At 35.0% G+C, this 23,947-nt stretch overlaps 1 protein-coding gene across 1 annotated transcript in view; it reads left to right on the forward strand.

Annotated features, from left to right (window-relative positions):
• The window catches only part of LOC139098187 (uncharacterized), a 120,238-nt gene that overhangs the window by 89,468 nt on the left and 6,823 nt on the right, over nucleotides 1–23,947 (forward strand). Inside the window, exons 3-6 of the mRNA XM_070650312.1 lie at nucleotides 15,212–15,369; nucleotides 15,486–15,509; nucleotides 17,069–17,199; nucleotides 18,190–18,656. Of these exons, the coding sequence (XP_070506413.1) occupies nucleotides 15,216–15,369; nucleotides 15,486–15,509; nucleotides 17,069–17,199; nucleotides 18,190–18,656 (776 nt within the window). The 5' untranslated portion in view covers nucleotides 15,212–15,215. The remainder of the gene's footprint in view (nucleotides 1–15,211; nucleotides 15,370–15,485; nucleotides 15,510–17,068; nucleotides 17,200–18,189; nucleotides 18,657–23,947) is intronic.

Raw genomic sequence — 23,947 nt, forward strand, 5'->3', positions numbered from 1 at the left:
ACACATATAGCCGAAATAAGTACATTACGCATTAAGTGATATCGAAGGATACGAAGCGAATTTAAGCCAAAGCTGTCCAAAATATATGCTGGCTTTATTTTTTAAATACCATGAAGCGTATACCATTTGTGGTTTCATTCATGGCTTACCACCTAGGTCTGCCGAAATATAAATGGATTCGGGAAAACTCTGTTGTAAGAACTTGACGATTGATTGCCTCTAGAGGAAGGCTTCGTATGCAAGCACTTGACATTTGATCAGCTTTAAAGTCAGACTTTAACTTCCCCAAGTCTCAAAGCTCTTGATTTTCACAAAACTGCGTTTTATCCCTACCAAAAACCCCCAAAATCCATAACATCAAATCACATTACTTCCCCCAATACACAAGAAATCCTAAATATTCACTGAACAAAAATGGCAAAGCATACAGTCATGTTCACATAAATCACAAATTCTTGTCATTTTTAAATCCATAAAGTTTGAATTTATTACCACAAAAATATAAAGAAAAATCCATAAAAGCCATACGAGGATTGTCTAGATTGTACAGTAAAAAAATATAGCTTAAATAAACATAGATTTAAAGTTAATTTAATTCACGGAACACCCGTTGCTCGTTGATATATAAAAAGAGATAGAGATGAGCATCCAACCACCGTGTCGACTCCATCAGCATATTTTAAGGTTAAATTAAATTAACAAGTATATGGTACTTTTGGGATCATCTCGTCACGGCTTGAGTGATGAGAGTATGGGTAAGAGTTGAAGGCATATCCACAGATTTTTTTTATTTTAATCTAGATGTATTAAGATTGCAATTCTCATGACAATATGAAGCAACACAGCATTGTCACATTTTTTACCCATCCGACAATCTTCTTTGCTGTATTTTTCATCTACATTTTTATATCGTGGTATGATATACATTAATACAGGCAGCAGACAATAAGCAGTAATAGTCACTGCACACAGCACATTCATATTACTACAATCAATTTCAATTTAAAATTTAATTTATAAAAAAAAAAATACATGGAAAAATATCATTACGTATTTGATTGAAATTTATGGTACCTTGCGATGTACTGCTTGTTCTTGGCATCACGTGACACAAAATAAGAGACATGAATAAGAAGAAAAGTTCTGTTTTCACCTTTTTTTTTGCTTAATCTTCACAGATATGTGATCAGAATTTTTTTTGCTTTCTTTTTTTGAGAGTAAAAAGATTTCTTAATAAAAAATGGGAATGGGAGGGTGGAAGTTGGTGGGATTTGAAGGTAATGAACAAAAGGACGCATTTTTTAGGAACAGGAATTGAGCTTAGGCAAGAGCTTATCCTCCCTCAGATGGTTGTTAAAGCTGGTTCTGTTGCTGACTTCCGTCTGCCAATAACTAATCACAATCCTGTTTCTGCCTGCAGCCTACTAGAGTAAGGTGCCTTAGGGTGCCCTATAAACTGATCCCTAGTTTTACGCCAAAATGTGATTAGTATAATGCTGTTAATATAAGGCTGTTAATATAACAGCCTGCTGATTCAATCCCAGGTCACGTTTTCAAAGCTCTTTTTCCATTTCACCGTTCTAGCTATGAAGCTCAGTTCTTGTGTTGGGTGGAGTTTTGAGGTCTTTGGCAAATAATATGTCTCCAATGCTAGTACAATAAGGATATACGAGTATTTAGATGACTGTACTTACAAAATCTTCCACACACGAATTGTAACTAGGTACATTGCAGGGAACATTAGGTCTTATGAAGTACTCGTGTCTTTGCAATGTGCAGAGCTTACAAGTGGTTCGGATTCCACTGCTGTATAAAAACACAAATCAGTTAATTGATCAAAAATCTGGCCCTAATCCAGTGAGAGTCTGGCACAAATTTTAGATCGATTATTCAACTTACGGCATTCAGGTCAATATTCGGAGCTCAATTCTTAATAAGTTCAGTGACTATATTCAGTTTAGTCAACCCAAAATGCCTTTCAAAAACCTCAACACATCCTTCATCAAACTAAAAAGGAATCCTCAAAAGTAAAAGCAAAAGAATAATAAGAAATCTGCCACCTGTGCGTAATATCAAGATGAGACCGAGATCTGTTTTCGACATCACGTCATTGATTATGAAAGGAAGAGAGAAAAAAAGAGATATTCAACGTTTGTCGTTCGTCAGAAACTCATTAGTCTGTAAAGAAAGAAAGATTGAAGAGAATATTGTGGAAATGATTTTCATTATAAAGTAAACGAGATGATTTGTATGTATTGGATGAGTAATTTATGCCATTTTCGAGTACAAATTTCTAATTAAAATTCACGAAGACTTATTGAAGCATTATCATTGATGAGTTTGTGAATTTGTAAATAGCAATGGGGAAATGAAAGAATTGAAATTGAAGAATGACAGACGTAAGCAGAAGTAAGTTTTCAAATTGATTTTTTAAAGTTCGTCTTGCATCCAAAAAAAATTAACAAAAATTTTAATCGAAATGTCAAAAACTTTAATTGAAAATGTCATCAAAATGTTCTAATTATTCATGAAATTTCAATTCATTCCTATCAGCAGACTTTAACCACAGTATTTGTATTTAAATGCCATGTCTGCTATGGATTGCGGTAAACCATGATAATTCTATTTTGTCACAGCTAATTCATTCACATTTTAATTTTTAATTAGAGCTAATTTTAAAGGTTACTTATGAAGAAGATCACATTAATGACAGTTTCATGTCGGATCAGGACTGACTTAATCTATAATTATAGATTTCATTCATTAATCATGTCATTTATGAGTTTAAGATTATTATGATTGGTAGTTTTAAAGTAATTAAAGCTAGACTTACTCATACATATCTCAGATGACTCAGTAAATATTGAATAATCATTGGATAACATTCAAGTTGCAAGTCTAGTCATGCAGTTCGGCTTATATGAATTGTGGCTCACTTTAATTGGTCCTTTTTGAGCCCATCCATCTCCCCCAATCAAGTCAACGGCTCCATAGTTAAAGCCGATTATTCGATCCGAAATCCTGCACTAGGAAGGTGTAACTATGCCAAATCTAAACCAAATCTAGCACTAAGTGAGAGTCACGTCGGCCTAAGGTCAAATTTTCGATAGATTAACCGAATTATTCAATTCCTGAATTATCAATACGTTCAGCAAATACTCAACAAATGCCAATTTAATTATCATAATAAAATCCATTAAAACCCACACAAAAAAGCATTCAGTTCCTACGCAACGATTCAATTGAATGAAAAACTAAAGCTGCAGAATCAAAAATATTCTCACAATTAAAGAAATATTAATTCGAATTATTTTACAATTAAACTTTTAAGAAAATAATTGACGTTACCACGCAATAATGATGAAGCCATTTTTGTAATTAGCACTGAAATCCTCGCCAGAAGGCGAAGAGATGGAAATTATTGAGTGGTTTACAGAGAAATTTGCTGAAAAATAAGAAAAAGATTGGGATTTTGAGGGCGGTGGAGAATTAAACGCATTTTTAAGGGTTTTTAATTATTTTAAAGGCTTGACCCGAGTGACACTGCATAGTTGCAAGGGCATGGCTAAGTTAACGTGTTGATGACAAAATGTTAAAGTGATGTAGAGGTTCCATATGATGTTTTTGGTCAATTTTGGGCTCAAAGCATGAATTTGGCCGCAATGTGTCACTCAGGTGCCTCAGAATTCACCGTCACATCTCTATCAGGGCATCCTCACGCTATTTGTTCAATACAGCAACAAGGCGACGCCTTAGTAACTCCACTGAGCTTTTCGGGATAATTAAATGAACATAACCTCAAATTAGGTCATAAAAATGCGCTTTATTCACAATCTTTTCATAACTTTTCAACTTGCCCACATCCAAAAATCATAAATTCCAATAATATCAACAAAGACATTTCTCAATAATCTATTGAATATCAAATAAATTTGTTCATTTCTCTTGCTTATTCCCATAAAATATTTCGAAATATATTCCGAATAAAGCTCTTTTTGTATCTATTAATTAGGGAAAGTTTGGAAGCTATTATTTCCATAATTATTGTCATGAGATTAATGAAAATATTTAGCACAAAATCAATAAATAAGCTTTTTTTAACACACAATACATGATTAATGTCTGTTCCTCTTGTATTCAGCACGAATTCCAATGTTACAAATATCTGCATATTATTGCCTATAATTTCAAGCACCTCTCCTCCCATTTGGAATGTAATTTATTCAACTACATATAATTCATTTAGGGGTGGGTAGGAATGAAAATTGTAAATAATGATGGAAAATGAGATGCAATTCAATGAGGGGCATGATTCGAGAATGAATTTGAGGAGATTAGTAATTTTCTGCAATTTGTATCCGTCAAAACGAAGAAAAGAATGTGGCAATGGGAAGGAACTTTTGAGAATTGAGGAATTTTGTGTAGAATTTTAGGTAATCTGAATATCACAAATGGTTGATCGATCAAAATTAAGACTCCACAACAGGATGACGCTGGCATGATGTTGGAAATCAAATAAATCCAGCACCAAATCCAAAATCCGGTCTGAGTCCTGATTTTTGGTCGATTAATCATTTGTACAATTCGGTTAAAGTTTTATTCCTTACTTACATTGCTGACTGTACAAATCCGGTGTGATCCACTGTTTCTCTTAAAAGTCACTTAAAGCTAGCTTTATCGCTGAATATCCTATAACTCAGAGTTGAATCAATTCATGCTTTTGACTTCAAGTCGATTCCCTGAGCGGCACAATGCAATGTACCGCATTTTTCGTCGTAAAAATGAATCGAAATGAACCGTAACGTTGCCGTCAGCACAACTTCGTGTTTCGTCAGTGACACTGTAACAAATCTGTGTCCTAAATTGGCTACGACGTTGTGTTGTTCAGACTCAATTCTTGTTTTCACTTTGTTTTCATACAAAATATTCACAAAGCTGCTTTAGTCCAACTTATCAAATTACTAGTCAGCGTTTGAAATCCACTCAGAGATTTTGTATAAAAAAGTCGACTTGAGTCGACATCGAGCTCTGTTACTAGCTCTCTATATCAACTGGACTGATTCCATATTTATTTACTTACGTGACGAATCAGTTCAAACCAAAATCCCAACTTGACAACCTCAAAACTCTTCTCAAACAAGTAATACAACACCCACCATCCCTTGCTTTTTTCTACAATTCATTACCCAAACATTTTCAATTGAAACATTAATCTACAGTACTCAATTACAAGGACTAATTCGAAATGAACAATTCCCTCTCATTTACCTCAATTTCTGATAAAATTCAATGTTCCATAATTGACTTTTGACATTCGATCCTGCAAGCCAAAAATAAAAGTTTCAAGATAAGACAAAAAGTGTAGGCAGGAAGTAAAGTTTTATGGATGACAATTTATTTATGATAAGAGATCATTTTATTATCAATGTCATCGGTATCTAAATCATACCCTTAAAGTAGCACAGAAAAAAGGAACAAGAAGTAATCTTTATGATACAATCACATTCTGAAATGAATGCCTTAACATTTTTTGATTCAAGCAATATTTCTTTTGCCGTTAAGCTCCATGATAATTCCTCATTCCCGCATCGCATGTCGCATGGCTTATGTAAGAGTCACACAATGTGCGTTTATGTGTCTTAGCAACTGTGAGATCAAAACTGGATTTTTAAAATTGGAAAATGTTTGAGCACAAAATGGCTTTGAATTCAATTTCAATTGGATTTTAAGCTGACTGTGGTGTATGCTCGAGGGGAGATTAATGAGTTTTCTGATTCATATGTGGAACTTTTTACTTTTTTTTCTTTTGGAGATGAATTAAGGATTTTTTCACATATTTTTGCATCTGGCTGTCATGACAAAGTTTGAATGCTCTTCAGTCAGCATCTAGTTACAAAAATGAAAATATCCATCGGTTCCCTTGGAGAACAAGATTGTGAATTTAAATAAAATGTCCCTACGTATGGCACACACCAGAAGTGTCTATAGACACAGCAAATAACATACTTTTTTGAAATGTAATCTCATTGAAATGATATTTTTACCGCCACTTCGTGTATCTCTTCCATTTTCATTCTTTACTATGTTCAGCATACTTCTATTGAATTTATATCCCGCAAAAAAAATATGCAATGAGAATGAAGGATGCGAAGGATGATGAAAAATTGATATTCAACGTAGATTGATGGGATGAAGATAACAGTTGATGGGAAAATTGAGGGAAATTAAAGTTTTAGATAGGAACAGAGAATGAACAAATTATCTTTTAAGCTGTAAATATCACAGATTAAATTTTACTTATTTAGATTTAAGATTCAAGTTACTTACCTACTTCGCTGGCCTGACAGATCAGTTGTGATCTATGATCTAACTCAGATGGCACCAAAAGCTTGGTCTATCATTGGCTTCCATCTGCAAATTACCTTGCGAAATTCTTCCAGACTTCTTTGGTCTAAGATTCAAGTTGATTTTGAAGATAGTCGGCATCAAGCCTCTGCGTAAGCATTTCGTTGTCTTTGGACATCTTTTGTCTTCTACCGGTGGCAGCAGTGGGTGTTGTTGACTCCCGATAATTGCTGATATTACGTGGAATTTTAACGGCTAATTTCCTTACCAGAGTTGACCTAATTGTGGAGCTGTAATCCTTCAGACAAGGTATTTTGAATTGGTTCTTGCTTCACCATTTAAAGGACTTATTCTGGTACATAACTTGGTCATCAGCAGAATATTTAGCGGTATCAAGAGGCACTTCTTGCTCTGCTTTCAAATAATACTTCGACTTCCATACTTCTTCCTTACTTATGCAGTGATTCAGGTTATCCTTTTTGGCGACCCCAATTTTCATAGCTAGAAAAATCGTCCTACTACTCTGTTGAGCCTTTAAACAACAACTATCGTTACTGTATGCTCTAAATATTAAAGTCACAAATCTCTCTCCAACCAGCAACTAATTTAATTATGTCCCAAACAAAATCACACATTTTAATTCCTACAGATTAAATTAAAACCTGCAATTCAACCTAGCAACTGACCAAATATGACTAATAGAATCTCCACACTTTGCCATTTTTGCAACCTTCACACATGCACAAGCTCAATCTTCATCCACATATCATCAACATTTCATCATCCATACGGTGTAAATTAAATTCTATGAATAAAATAAGCTATACGCATAGTCAATTTTATGATGCATGCAGGATTACAATATTTTATTTCTACAGGATATGCCACAAAAACCAGTTCGAGATGAAAAACTTTTTTTTGTAATTTTGATGAAAAAAGTCAACTTTGCCACCGGGGTGGGGATTAAAAAAAGAATTTTACAGACTGCTGAGGTCAAGAGGATTAAAATAATGTAAATATCAATGTAATTCACAGCATGAAATCGAGTGGACGTCTGATCTAACCCTAGAAAAAAATGCGAGGATGTCCACAGGGGACTTTGTTTCAATTGCAATTTAAATTTTAATTTTTTTTTTCATCTCTTTTCTGCTGTTCCGTTCGGATGTACATTGACTGTAAATCCCCTCGACGACCACGGTTGCCATTTCAAAAAGTGAAAAAAAAAAGGATTTTTTTTTTTATTTTCATAAGCTGTTCTCGAGTTGCCATGATACTCAATTGAGGTCAAAATGAGTAATGCATTTTTTCAATATGTTTTTATCATTAGCAGCTCTTTAATTTCTAATTTTACTTCCACTTCTCGTGATTTTTTCTACGTTTTTATTGAGTGCGTCCATTAAGGCCAATTGAATCCTCCTTACTTTTATTCCACTTAATGAGCAGAACTAGCATCGCAAAAACAATAATAGAGCTACAAAAAAAATAGCTGGAATGGAAAGTGTTTTCGCATGCAGCTTACAAAGAGCAAAATAGAAGCAATTTGCTATAAACATAACATTTTATGTTGATCATTACATTTCGTACTTCTTATTTTCTTATATTTTTCTGCTACTGCTGTACTGCAGTAATAATGAAAAAATCATAATACGAAATATGGTTTTGTGCTATGCTGGAAGGGGGCTGGTAGGAAAAATGGAAGTGATAATTTGTTGTCATTTTGTCTGGGTTTAAAGGAGGGTTTTGGGATTTTAGTTTGAATTGTTTTCGAACTTTGATGGTCTAGTAAGAATTATCGACCGTTTCAGCTTTTGAATTACTATTGTAGGCATGCGTTAGTATTTACTTGCTAGATCATGAGCTTCGCTGGCTCAGATGTCGCTTAAAGCTGACTTTATCGTAGGCATGTTGCAGAATTTACTTACTTACTCATGTACTTCGCTGGCCATCCAGATAAATTGTGATCCATGGTTTGATTCAGATGTCGCATAAAGCTGACTCTTTCGCTGGTACTCGATTGCTCATTTCCAAATTTTAGGTACCAAAATACTGAATAACTATAACTGAATTCTTTCGGAGAATTGTAAAAAATTAGACTAGATACAATACTGTATTACAATCTAAGTATTGCCCTGAAATGTTACCTAACAGGAAGACTATGCTCTTGAGAGCTTGCTGGTCTTGAATATACGAGATGAGGATTCTCGTAAGCGTTGTTTTTAGCTTACTCTTCTCTCGAAAGTCCTTTTTTTGCCTGCTAGCGAATAAGAACTATGTTATATACTAGTGCAAGGCTGTGTACTGTAACATAATATGCTAAAATCCCTAAAATTGGAAGTAACTGCAGAAAAAAATTGAATAAATCCCTATTCTCATTTGGTTGATTATAATTGCTGTGATAGTGGTTGAAACTGCTGCTTGGAGATTCATTAATGCGCTCAGTCAACAACTAAACTCTAGAAAACATCCCAAACTATCCATCCTATCCTATAAGCGTAAATAGTTAATATAAGAAGATGAAAATGTTTTTATGTTGCACGAACAGCAGAAAAATACAAGAAAAAATAGAAAAATCGTTAAAAATAAGATTTTTATCAGACACAAAAAAAAGGAGAGAAAGCATAAAAAAAGGGAAAAGGAAAATACTTTTTTTATTTAATTTCCTCGAAGGGATAGACAAGAACCTTAAAGACACACGCAAACACTTTGCACAGTCCTTATTGTTTTCGTTAAAGGAAAGAGAATTTTTAAAGATTAAAAGTTGTGGACGGGAGGAAATAAATTTGTGAAATATGCTGAGTAATTTCTTTTGATGGAGAATATTCTATAAATATATATAAAAAATAAATTTGAGGCGAGAAAAAAACAGGCATTGAGTTAATGATGTCTTCGGGGAAGGATGAATGGACTTAAAGAATAAGATTAGTCCTTAAGGAATTAAATTTGGTGCTTAAATGAGCCTTATTGAAGGGAAGATGAATGACTGTTCTAATTTGTTGTGTCCTTAAAAAATGTTTATGCTTTAAAAAATCCAGTCAGCAATGGAATGGAATCAGATTTTTTTAAAGATAAATGAGCATGAATTTTTGAGAGAAACTTTAAATTGGCTATGAAAGTAAATGGCACGTGGCATGTTTCACAGCAAATCTAGTTCTGCAATTTCAGATTTTTTTAAAAAGATTAATGTGCAGCACGAATGAGTTTATTGTAAGAACGTACAGAAATTCCATAGAGCTCAGGGAAGCAAGAGAAGTGAAGGATTTTAGAATTTCATTACTTACTTACTTAGCTGGCCGTACAGATTAAGTGTGATCCTTGGTCTCACTCAGTCGGCTCCTGTAGCTGGCTCTATCGCCCCGCTACCGCTTGCCAAGTGGAGAATTTCATTATGAAGTCCAAATTGTGGTTCATGATTTTTCTATAAAGCTAAACAGGCAAAGAGAGCGCTATTAGGAACCATGGTGGTCTCTCTCTACCATGAGAATGCATGCTCTTCGCCGGTAGAAGATGGGGGAGAGGAGGGTCTAAAAATTATTTTAAGGGTTAAATATTTCCAGTAACCCTGATAACTAATGGTTAATGGTCATGAAATTATAATGATTTTTGACAGCTGAAATCAGTGTTGTGCAAACTGTGTATCAAGGTACACAGGTGAGCCACGATTTACTAGTGAGCCACGGTACACTAGTGTACCAAAGTGTAACCTCAGCAATGTTTGAACAAGTTCAACATCCAAAGAAAGCAGTAACAAGAAACAATTCGGACATTATTGGCTTTATTAAAGGAAATGCTTTTGTATGGACGTTCTGTACCAAAGAGGGAATAAGGTGGATCTAAAAAATCATATTATTGCGTAGCCAAATAAGTAAACGATCCCTTAGTTCTACTTCAAGAACAACTTTATGACGCATGTACAGGTCATTATCCAAATCATCCCTTATTTCTGAATATCATATTCCAAAAATCCATAACAAAATTTCATTATTCTACTCCTCAACAACTTCCTCATCACCTTGACAATCTCCATCTCCAATTTACATTCATTAAAAATGCCATTTTCCTTCTCATCGTCTTGAAATCATCAAATTTTCATTTACCAGCCTCTTCAATTAATAGAAAAACCCATACGAAAGACACTCGACTGAGCTACTTCATCCTATTCTTTCCTTGGAATAATGATAATAAAGATATCCCACTGAAAATATTCTTCTTGATGTTTTTATCATCATTATACCGAATAAGAAGTTCGGTATGTGTGTTTATTGCTATTAAAATAAAGTGGAAGTAAGTGAGGAAGAAAAAAAAAACTTCCGCAATTAATTTCAACGATCTGAAAAAAAATATACATCTTTAAGTTTGAGTTGTTAGGAAATAATAATGTGAAAATAAAACTATTTATTTGAATGTTGAGGGAATAAAACTTTTCTATGTGATTATTTTGATCATTTTGTCGGAAGATAATGAGAAGGTTTTCTTCCTTTTTTTGAGAAACTTGTTAATGGTATGCTGTTTAGTTAATATATGGGAGTTATAAACTAAGGTGGAGTATTGTAGAGAGGATGTATCGTAAAAAGTTTACTATAAGAATTTGGGATAATATAGGGCGGCAATCTGCTGTATTTTTACTGGGACGCTGTACTTTTCTACCTTGCTGCTGTCGTAATTTAACTAGTTCTTTGAATATTAAGACCCAAAATAGTCCAAAAGAACGCCAATAGTGCCAAACTTAGAAATGTCCCGATATTTTGCGAAAATCCTCTGGCCACTCTCCGATAATATCAAGGACTCGTTTATAGCTGCAAATTTAGAAGTTTGGTTACTAGTTGCATGTATTGAGACAGTATTGGGAATTGGGAAGAGATAGTTAGCAATAGACCCAATTTCAGACGGCATTTAAGGAATGTCATGAATGAAAATAGATCTGTACATCTACGAGTGAAACAGGCTACGATTAGTCGACCTTACTTCTTTTTATAAACTTGACATTTCAAGGGAAGCTCCACAAATGGCAAGTTTATAATTAGATATGCGGACGAACAATTGCAGTCTGTTTCTCTCGGGAGCCAGAAAAGTATATAAGTTAGTTACTAGCTGCACAGTTGACGTTCAGTATACTAGAATATTCTAGAGATATAGAAGCTCCGAATCTAATCTTTAATACGTACATTACAACAGGCAAAGAGACCGCTTTAGGTTACTGTAGTTAATGTCATGATAAAGAAATATGAATCATTTAATCGATTATCCTGTAATGATCTTCAAAATACTAATTAGAATGCTAGTACTTACTTACTTACTTCGCTGACCGTACAGATCAATTGTGATCCATGGCGTTCCTCAGATGTCGGCTAAAATTGGCCTTATCGCTGACTTCCGCTTGCTTTTTTTTCTAAAACCAATTGCAAAACTGTCTCTATCGGCAGCTTATTTGCATGAGAAAGTGTGTTTTTCATAAACAGGGTGGGTTGACTTAACAAGCTGAAATCCCTGACACCATCCCAACCACCATCCTTGCCGCCATCCTTAAATACAATCTAAGAGAACCAAGGAATACTAATATGTTTATTTTTAACTATTGAGTTTAATATTTTCCATCTTCAATCACAAAATTGTAACAAAATGTTCATATCCCAAGTCACTAGATCACAAGCTAACATTAACTCATTTTTCAAACTAAAATCCGTTCCCTTTAGAACTCTATAAACACAAACATTTGTCTAATTTCTGCTTTACTCTCATAAAATCCCTGTAAACTTTTGTAAATCAATAAACAGCACAAGAGCTATAAAGATTCTAACTTTAAAATACAATTTAACCAATTTAATAACATCAGATGTAAAAGATGATAAAGAAGCTAACTTGTATGAACTTTTTCATGATTTTACAAGCATTAAAAATGAAAATTTTATGAAGAAGTTGCATCAGTAGCATAAGTTTCGAATAATAAAGTGATGAAATTTAATGCAGACACACAGGAAATGGTAAAACGTTAAAAGTTATTCATATATATCTCACAAGGATTCCTCATAACGGCATCCCTAATTCTTAAAACAGATTTTTTAATGGAAATGTATACATCATGATATAAAATAGATGTGAAACACTTGTGATGGTAACAAATTGCTTTAGTCATGATGAGAAATTGCTTAATTTGATAAATGTCAGATGTAGATGGAGAATAATTTTTATGAATGGTAGGATATGACTTACAAGCGGTGGCATAAATTAATAATAAAGAAATTGATAAGATTTTATCATTAAATTTATGATACAAACTATTTTAATAAAAAATTCTTCATTTATGGTAAAGTTCATGTAAATTTTGTGCAAATTGACGATCATCATTGTGATTAATGTTCCATGCTGACTTCATCTACATAAATCTCTCTTTTTTTCTTCTTTGGTTTCTGTATTTGAATTGTGAATTTTCATGAATGGAAAATGGTAATTTATGTAGAATAAGGCAAATTTAAATGCGGTTTTTAAGAATAGTTTAAAGGAGAAAATCTACAAATTAAATTTTTTGTTTAATTCTGCTGGAATTTAGATGCAGGTTCTCTATGAATCTACTTTTGCCACTTTTTTGTACACTATTTCACATAATTCAATAGCATTATTAGGCTAAATGTCGTTAAAAAATCAAAAAACTTTTCGAAGTTGAAACGAAAAATTACAGAAAAATTTGAATTTTGAAAATTCGTTAAAATTTAATTTCATCTTAATTTCGAAAATTCATGATCATTTATTCATCTGGCCTTAAACATCAATTGTGGTTCATGACCTTTCTTAGACGTCGCCTAAAACAAGCTACATCACTGTCTACTATTTTCCAATTCCCGATTCCAAACTATCTCGACCAACAGCTTCGTTTTATGAGTTTTTTGGACGTCCACTTGCTCTTTTATCATCTACAAGGTTAGACTTTAAGACCATATTTACTGGAGCTTCTACAGGTCTTCTAATAAGATGTCTAGCCCACCGAAGCCTGTTTACTTTCCCTATACTATGGAGATGCCTTGCAATCATGTCAAAATAGCAGAACTCGAAGTCGACTTGTAATTTGAATCAAGTCGAGTCGACTTTGTCATACAAAATCCGAATCGACTTCAAGAACAGCAATATAGAAACGTGTTTAAACCCTAATAAATGCTCTTCCCACTCTAACCGTTACACAACATCCTAATTACCCCATAATCAACAGCTCTAAGTTCAAACAGATTATTATCAAATGTCACTATTGATATAAACATCTAACTCATGTCCACATCCTACACATATAATTAAAATTATTGAAATTAACATTACATGTATCATAATTTATATATCCTTCAATGTCATAATTAATTGTGAAATTACAAGATATCAAATATCATCCATAAAATTAAAGTAAACAAGCCTTACTGTTGATGTGAGAAATGGCAATGTTAAAAGTATAATTTCAACAAATAGTTTATTACAATACACAGCACAAGACTTTTGCCCATAAACTATCAGTATCATCATCATGGAGTATGAGAAGTGACCAGAGACCAATCATACATTATTACGATACAATATGAACAGCTTGATGCGCACTACTGAGCAATTGTTTTGCTGTATACAATATAGGAGGGTAATTTTATCACTCAAGACACGTCCTTATATTCAATTGTTTACAAAACATACATGCAATTCATGTTCATACAAAAAAAATGTAATGAGCAACTGTTTGGTTGATTCCACTTTGTTGTTTATGTTACACATATGTCAATATTTAACAATAAACAAAAATGAGAGAAAGACAAAAAAAAAGCATAACATTGTGTAACCGCAGCTTCATTTGAATGACTATAGAGGAGGATGTGAGGAAACCTGAACAAAAAAAAGTTGAATGAGCTGGATATGGAATAAATTTTGGATTATTTTTTCGGATTTTTTTGTTAGATTATTTGCTTTTTTGACTGGATTTAAAGTCAGTCTGATTCAGGTATTTGACGGTGCATGCTGCATTGACATAGAAAAATGAAAATTCTAGGAGATTATAGAAATGTGAATGAACTGAGTATGAAACTTAGAAGATAATGTATAGTTATGTTTATGACTTTTAAATATAATGTCATGTCAAGCATGTTACTTATGACATCCAATGTTTAGAGAGGAGCATGAACATTTTTTATGATAACTCAAAAGGGTCTAAAGCAATTCTTGGAAGGTACAATAGGAAAAATTCAGTCAACTTAGTAGCTTTAAGTCTTTGTAAAGTCAATTTTGGCATGAAACTGGCACTAAGTCTGCATGATGTCTCCACGTTCCATTTTAGGCAGCTCTTTCCATTCTTAACTTCTATTTCTCTCAAATACGCTCCAAGAAAGCACACCGAGCAGAAATAGCCATATATTTGGTCTCAGACTGTTTCAACTCTGAATTGAGGCTAGATTTCTTCTAATCTGGTCAAATTCCAAAGTCACGCTGGTCTTGGATCGATATTTCCTGACATTTCTACATTATGTGCTTTCCGGGACAGTTAGAAGAGTTACTAGGACTATATGGATTCTTATTGAATCATATATCAGCATATATCTGTAGATATTTCATCAATTGTTTAAATGTCAGCTCTAAAATTATAACTTAAGCTCAGACACGGTCGTAAACATCGTAAAAGTCAATATTTCCGGAGTTTGAGAGAGTATCTTACACTTGATTCTCGAAAATACATTAAAATCCCCTTACAACTCCTTTACAACCTCCTTTTCAACCCTCTCTCCCACCCTTTAACCATCCTCATCTACATCCCCCAAAATATGCGCTTTAATCACCACCAAATTTTCTAACTTACAAATTAAATGACTAACACAAAAAAAAACTATTTTTTTATCTCGACACTTTCCAGCATCATGAGCTTGAAAATGAGAAGGGTAACACTATTATGCACACTATTCGTAATGCTAATTCATCATGTGAAAGGTCATGGTCGATTAATGGAGCCGCCTGCTCGTAATGCCATGTGGCGCTTTGGTTTTCCAAATCCTGTTAACTACAATGATAACGGTGAGTTTTTTTAATGCTTCCAATGCAGATATTTTTTGGTCTTAAATTTTTAATAAATTTTAATTTTTTTTTCTACTTTTTTTTCATATCACATTTTGACCTTGCACCATTTTTAGAACTCTTCTGCGGTGGATGGGCTGGTAATATAAAATTTTTAATCCTTAAATACTTTAATGATATGTTTAAACTTATGAGAAGTTATGTAATGAGAACTTTTTTTGTGGATGATGGATGAAATATGCATGCAACGAGAGGGATTACTGCAAATACTTGAGAAATATTTTGTGGATATTTTAATTTTTGAGAGAATTTTTTGAGTTTGTTCATGTGGAAAAATGGATGGTTTGAAATTGAACTGGAATTTTTGTAGGAAACAAAGTTATGAAAAATTGATAACATTCAACTATATTCAATTTTGTAAATAATTGATTTATTTTATAAAGGATAGTTCACTTATAACGTCCATGATTTTTATGATGATTCAGTTGTGTTCCATTTAGTCGTTGAAGTCATTGTAAGCCTTCTTTATGATGAAGTAATTCCTCTGAGTTTCTAAATCATGTGTCTAGGTTAGCAATAATTTTCTTTATTGATATGCATGTTCCCTGAATGCACAATTGTGTGAAATTCGTCATTAAGCCTACGTCAGATCGACGTTGAACTGAATTTCGACTGAAACTTGACTGAAACTGACCATAAAAAGATACATAGCTGTCCAAATTTTTGGATTTCAACGCTAATACCGCAAAGGGGTTGCTCCATTATTCGGACATGAGGTTCGAAATTGTCGTTACTGAAAGTTACTAATTTACGCTTCAAAGTGTTTGTACTGTCATATGATGCAATATAGAGGTTAAAGACAATTTTTTCGGTAAAAATTATGGAAATGCAAGGATTCTTAGTCATTTATTTTCAGCTTGTTGGTATAATAAGCCCTAAAGCTTCAACCGACTTTGATTTCTGATGAAATGTTATGAGTTGCACACTACGAGGAACTAAAATATTGCTTAAAATCCACACAATGACGTCAACCGGAAAACTCCGACCTCATTTAATTTTAGCCTCTGTGCTATTCAACAGAACTCTAAATCTACTCGACTTCATGAAAAATTCAATTTCATACAAAACCAAGCCGATTTCGAGCTCTGCTGAAGGACACACAATGTAAAAATGCACCACTTGTCATCAACCATGAATAACTCCTTTAACCTGCCCCGTAAAATAAAATAAATTATCCATAGGGAAGAGATAAAAAATTCCTAATAAAATTAAACTACATCATACGTGATCATCAATTTCTCTATCTACATCCATATATAAAAAATTCATCTAGTAAATTTTTCATGAAAAACTATCAAATATTTTTCAAATTCATCGCCATAATAAATTGTGTTAAACACCAGCAGCAGAAGCTAAAATAATAATTCCTTCATGCTGCACACGACAAATAACAAAAAAATATGTTAGAAAAATTTCTCCATCATGACCAGATTAAATATGCATAAAAAATTTGTCTAGAATGTAGATGTTCATCTAGCAAACGGTAACTAAATAGAAGGCATCCATCGTACGTTGCAGCATATTAAATAAATTTTCAGTTCCAATAAAAAATCCATCAACAAAAATTTCTCATTTATGTCCTAACTCATACCTAATAAAAAAAATCTAATTTTAAATCACACATCCAACACATAAACAGTACAATGGGAACAGAATTCAGGAAAATGCGGTACATGTGGTGATGCATATCATCTGGAAACACCACGTCCTCATGAAGCTGGTGGAGATTATGGTAAAGGAATAATTTCGAGACGATATGCAGCTGGACAGGTAATAAATATGCACTTTTTATACTCCGCCCAAAATTGCATCCTTTATGCTTCCTTGTGGGTCAGAAAAAGTTTTTATGTTAAATTTTTTTGTTACTTTATGTAGGAAGTTTGAGGTTTATGGGATGAAATTGGTTTTATGGGTGTGAAAGCTAACGATAATAGTTGTGAAATGATTTGTGTAATGTTTTAATGGCTGTAGTTTTGAGTGGACTGAAATAAGTTAGAACTGGCCATAAACTAGACATTGTCTGAACAGAGATGATGGCATCATAGGGTACCATTTGGAATCATGTGGTATAATGTTAGCGATCTCTTTGTTTGTTAGCATCAGCTGGACATTAGAAAGTTATAAAGCATTTTTGGACATCCACTAAAGTCGATATATTAGTGACAATGAGCTTAAAGCTATACTTGAAATCAAATAACTGTCATTTGATGCTGTAAATAGCATTTTAAGCCGTTTAATCTTTGAAGCCTAATTCATTTCATTTATCAGATGTTCAGTAGCTTCCTTCATGAAATACTCGAGCAGCACAGTTTAGTCACTAAGACACGACCACGTCGTCATGTCTAGACAAAGGCGTTAAGGTGTTCTGACGGCTGGTTTCGGAATTTTTCCGACAAAGTGCTGCTCAGGATATGACTACAGCCTCTAATCCTACAATTTACGTTTCTATTATTAAGAATCTTCTATATTATCCATTTCCAACGAGCTTAGTAAAAAGCGCTTTAAATTCAAACAAACCATAAACTCATCCCATTCTCATTCCTTACTTTTCCATTCAAAAAGAAGCCCCAAAAAAAAAAACTTTTTACTATCATTTTTGTTACAATTTATTATATACATGCAGAAGGAATGCGGAAAATGGTTGGTTTTTCAATTTTTCACACAGCATTCAACCTTAGCACATATGCAAGACCGCCTCAATTTGAAAACTCACTAAACTTTTTTTCCTATTTAAAATAAAATAAAAACTTCATTTTGCAGGAAATCGAGGTGGAAATTGAGTTAACAGCAAACCATTTAGGTCGATTTGAAATGTATTTATGTCCAAGTAATAATCGATATCAAGAGGCATCACAGGAATGCTTTGATCGCTATCCACTTCTCATCACAAGAACAAGTGAAGTCAGATACTTTATACCGAGTGAGTCAAAAAAGCAGGAAACATTCACATACAAAGTCAAATTACCAGCAGGAGTTACATGCACACATTGTGTTATTCAATGGACATACTATACCGGAAATATGTGGGGTAAATGTGCAAATGGAACAGAAGCTGTTGGTTGTGGACCAGCTGAAACATTTAGAAACTGTGCTGATATTGCTATTTATACGAGTGCCGGTGCTGGACGTCCACCATTATTTGTGAGCGAGAAACAAAATCCATTCTTGTTGTATTATAGAGATCTTCGTGCTGATCCAAGTAATAATGTCTTCCCATTGATTGTACGGTGAGTAGGAATATTTGAGTGTTTTTATTAGGAATGGTAGTTATTGAGTGAACTGGATTAATTGAGAATTTACTGGATATAGGCCTATTTAAGTATATTAAAGTATGCAGAGTCGATTGGAATTGGTAATTGATGGCTTTTAGGTAGGACTCAGCCAATAACCGAAAGTCTGCATTTGCTGCATTTTAGATGCAGTCTTTAGCTGTACCTTATAGTTCGTCCAAGGTTGAAGACCGGTAGTTTTGGGACGAACCCTAATTTTAAGTCATATCGATGTTGAATACCAGTATGGAAAGCATGTCAGTTCATTAGCTACATCCAATTGGTTAAAAGCAACTGGTCAGAAGCATAGCGGTTCCTCTTGATTACTCAAACGATAAAAAAGCTACACGAGCGTAATCTATCTAAAGTCTGAGCTGCGTGTGGCTTCTATATGGATTATAAATTAAATCTCAATTTAGATCAAGCAACTAGTATATGTCCGTAAGGTGTGAGCATTAGGTTCCGCATTAGGTCTCCGTAAGGTGTGAGAATGCGGAACATATGCAGTCACGTACTGCACCTAGCCTAACCACACCATGTACCAACCTCACCTTCTCGAGGTGGAGACTGTCAATCCAAGCCACATAGTGGGGCGGAATCAAACGAGGCTCTGGTTTTCTTGGCATGTCTGGATGTCTTAGCTGGCAGCCCCAGCTCCAGAATAGGTTACGTCACGCTTGTAACGTTACTAACCGAAATCATTTTACAACTGAAACGTTAACAAAGAAAAACGAACGGAATAAAACGGCGACGATTTTTAGCTTCAATAAACGGACACGAATTGGAACATGGAACATACGGACATTGTACGATGCACCATCTAAATTGGAAGATCTTGTAAAGGAATTTAAAAAGGTTCGACTTGACGTCTTGGGTATTTGTGAACATAGGTGGGCCGACAAGGGAAAGATTAGTATACCAGGGGGCACAGAACAATTAACGTTTCTGTTTTCAGGAAGGCCACTTACTGAAAAACGTGAAAGCGGTGTTGGGCTTCTCTTGTCTGCATCTGCTGGGAGAGCACTGATTGATTGGAGTCCCGTCTCCGACAGAATACTTGTTGCGAGATTTCGTACTCGTGCGCGAAACGTGAGTATTATTCAGGTTTATTCACCAACCAACATGGCTGATACTTGCAGCAAAGACAACTTTTATGAGTTGTTATCAGCCACACTGAGTAATACCCCACGCGGTGACATTCAAATCTTGATGGGTGATCTAAATGCGAAAGTTGGTTCTGACAATTCTAACCGTGAGTTCGTCATGGGTAGACATGGTATTGGTACTGCAAACGACAATGGTGAACGTTTTGTGGAGCTGTGCACAAGCCATGGCCTTGTTATTGGCGGGACTGTCTTTATTCATAAGGACATACACAAAGTAACATGGCACTCAAATGACGGAATCACGCAGAATCAAATAGATCATATCTCCATTAGCCACAAATGGAGAGGCTCTCTTATGGATGTACGGGTTTTCCGAGGCGCTGAGGTCCATACCGACCATAAGCTTCTGGTTGCTACATTAAAGATCAGACTTGCTGCAAACAAGCCACGTTTTGCAAATCACACACGTAGAGTAGATCCCTTAAAATTGCAAATTCCTCAGTGTCGGGAAAAGTTCAGGAAGGCATTGGAACAACAGCTTAATATAACAGCTCCTACCGACCCTGAACAGCACTGGGAACACTTAAGGAAGGCTTGCATAAATGCAAGTGAATCTACAATTCCTCTAGCACATGAGAGGAAAAAATGTTACATTTCGGACTCTACATGGAGCATTATTGAACAGAGGAAGCAGGCAAAACAAGCATGTGATGTAGCAAGGTCGCAGCAACAACGTTTAGAGGCTTTAGGGAGATATAATGCATTGGATAGGCAGGTGAAGCATTCAGCTAGGCAAGATCGTCGTACCTGGTTGAATAGTATTGCTGATCAAGCACAGGATGCCGCGAACAAACAACAATCGCGCGAGCTTTACCGTCTTACGAAACGTTTGGCTGGCCAATCTAGACCAGCAGATAAGCCAGTCAAGTCAGTCGACGGAACTCCTTTAACCAATGCTGACCTCCAAATGAATCGATGGACTGAACATTTTAAGTCTGTCCTCAACCCTCCATCAACATCAACACACAGAGACTTTTTAGACAATGTTCAAATTCCCGAACTTACGACTAACATTGACACAACCAGACCTAGTGTTTCTGAGGTTAGAGGAGCTATTGAAAGCATAGGATCTGGAAAAGCTCCAGGCCCTGACGGGATCGCGTGTGATCTTTTTAAGGCTCATCTGGATGTTACAACAGATCACCTTCACAAAATCATTGGGTCCTTTTGGGACTCGGGAACATTCCCGAAAGGTTGGAAGGAAGCTCTTCTTATAAAATTGCCTAAAAAAGGTGACCTCAGTCTGTGTGGAAATTGGAGAGGAATTGCACTCCAAAACTCTATCAACAAGATTACAGCCCGCATCATACTTGATAGGATTTCTCCTATACAAGATGTGTGTTTGCGCAGGGAACAAGCCGGTTTTCGTCGGGGGAAGTCCTGTGTAGACCACATCAACACACTCAGGATCATAATTGAGCAGTATAGAGAGTTTCAAAGCCCTCTTAACTTGCTCTTTGTTGATTTTAAGTCAGCCTTTGATAAGATTGACAGGAGTGTGATGTGGCGGGTCCTAGCAATGTATGGTGTTCCAGACAGCATTATAAATCTTATAAGGCAACTCTATTCAGATGCAAACTTTCGAGTTTTGCATACTGGAATGATAGGCCCTGAATTCGAAGTGAATTCAGGTGTTAAGCAGGGCTGTATTCTCTCTCCCCTTCTTTTCAACATTGTTCTTGACTACGTGATGAGAAAGATCAGTCAGAAGAAAAGAGGTATTCATTGGAATGTCTTCACTCGACTTTCTGATCTGGACTATGCCGATGATATTGTTGGCTTAACAGAGACAATGTCTGATATGGAGAAGTTCCTGTCTGATTTGATAGGATGCGCACATGAAGTTGGCTTAGAGATCAACGTCTCTAAGACCAAATTGATGCGAATTAATCCGCCAGCGCAGACACGAACAGCAGTCAAAATTCTCCATTTGGGAAATGAGGTTGTAGAGGAAGTGGATAAGTTCACTTATCTGGGAAGTGTAATTTCCAAGGACGGTGGTGCGGATGACGACGTACGCAATAGGACTCGACTTGCTAGTGTTGCCTATGGCTCACTAAGACACATTTGGACATCTCCACGACTATCTCGACGACTGAAGCTAAAAATCTTCAATTCAAACGTCAAGTCAGTGTTACTTTATGGATGCGAGACTTGGAAAGTGACTAAATCACTCACTAATCATATTCAAGTTTTCGTCAACAGATGCCTTAGGAAGATTTGTGGCATTCACTATCCAAAAGTCATTAGTAACTCTGAACTGTATAAGATGACAAACCAACAAGTCATCGCTGTCGAGATTGGAAGAAGAAAGTGGGGATGGATCGGTCACACTTTAAGGAAGCACGAAACAGATATTGCGAGACAAGCACTGTTTTGGAACGTTAAAGGCAAAAGGAGTGTTGGCAGAAGGAAAATAACTTGGCGTACAACAGTAGAGAAGGAAGCAGAACAACAACAAAAGAAGTTAGCAGAAGTAGCCGTTATAGCCCGGAACAGAGACCTGTTCAATCACTTTATTAACGCCCTACGATTCACAGTGGATCAATAGGAACCAATCATCAATCATCATCATCAACTAGTATATAATCCATAGTAATTTGAGGGATACAGACTAGTTGTGAGTTGATTATATATATTACGATGGGTAAAGGTGTCAGTTCTGCTTACCAGATCAAATAGAAAGTATTCAGTGAGAATGGCACGTGAATGAGTGACATGATCCTTTTTGGAAACTGATTGACGTCATATGAAGAATGTTCAGCAAAGTTTATGTTAGTAAGCAGCTTCGAAAGATCTAAATTATGATTTTCATGAATCAATACTTGAATCCATGATATTATGCCATAGCCATCGACATACATGAGCAACTTTAAAGACCAAAAATGTCACAAAACACTTGATTCCTCTAACAATTTTACTACTGCGTAAAAATTCCAATCTTATGCATCCATGCTCCCTTAATCTAAACGACATCAGTTGTAAAAATAAACATAAACCTTCTTTTCCATATCTCATTAATTTATCGATGCCATCTATGCATGCTAGAACATTCGTATTTCTACATACAAAGTATATTATACAGAATGTGCTGCATATGTTGTATATCGAATAAAGAATTAAATTGCCAGCCTCCCTACCCCAACACCACCCAACATTAAAATTCAATAAAAGCGAGACATATAAACATATACAGCATACACACATCCTTAATAAAGTTGTTTTATAGAACAGAACGGGGGAAGTCAAAGACGAGATGAATAAGAAGACAAATGCCTTGAAAACTGCCAAAATTAATTTTCTAAAGTAATTCGCCCCGCCATATCATCGAGATATTTTTTTCTGCCTTCCTTATGTCTTCATCATACGACGAGATTTAAGCCGAGGATTGATTTTTTCCTTACTTTCATGTTGCCTTTCATTCACGTTGCAGAACGGATGAAAATAATCTCGAGGCGTCTTTCATTTTTTTTTTTTATTAAGAAAATTTTTGATTTAAATATTTTTATTTTTTCGGAGCGAATTTAAGAAGGATGGAAAGTTAAAGGGAAATGCGAGGTATTGATTTTTATATTTGGGGCAGATTGGTTGTTTAGAAGGATTTAAAGGTGGTATGGATATTTTTAAAGAATGTCTTTAAAGTGTGGCAAATGATGAGTCAACTCTCTGCTGATGAGCATTTCACTGATACAGTGTTGTTTTGGCTGGATGACATGGAGCAGTGGTGGACAACCTTTGATTTCTCCCGGAACACCTTGATAGTAAGCCATAGTCAAAACCGCAACCCGAAGTATTTCCAATAATTTTTGATTTCATACTATTGTGCCAGGGCTAACAGGCTGCTCACCACTGACATAGAGTTTAATAGATGACATACCTTAACCGAAATGATGGAAACTGCCAAATGCAAGAATTTTAGACAATTTTGACTTTAAAACCCAAAAATCAATAAATAAAGCTCTAAAATAGCATAAAAATGTTAAAAAATTCACTGCTCAAGGCTTGTGTGACTGAAATATATCTAGAATATTATGAGCTTGCAAGCAACATGCACCTGATAACCAGCACATTCTCATAACTATT

Source organism: Chironomus tepperi, unplaced genomic scaffold (genome assembly GCF_022539635.2).
Source record: "Chironomus tepperi strain 1889 unplaced genomic scaffold, CSIRO-AGI_Ctep_v1 contig_445, whole genome shotgun sequence".
NCBI lineage: Eukaryota > Metazoa > Arthropoda > Insecta > Diptera > Chironomidae > Chironomus > Chironomus tepperi.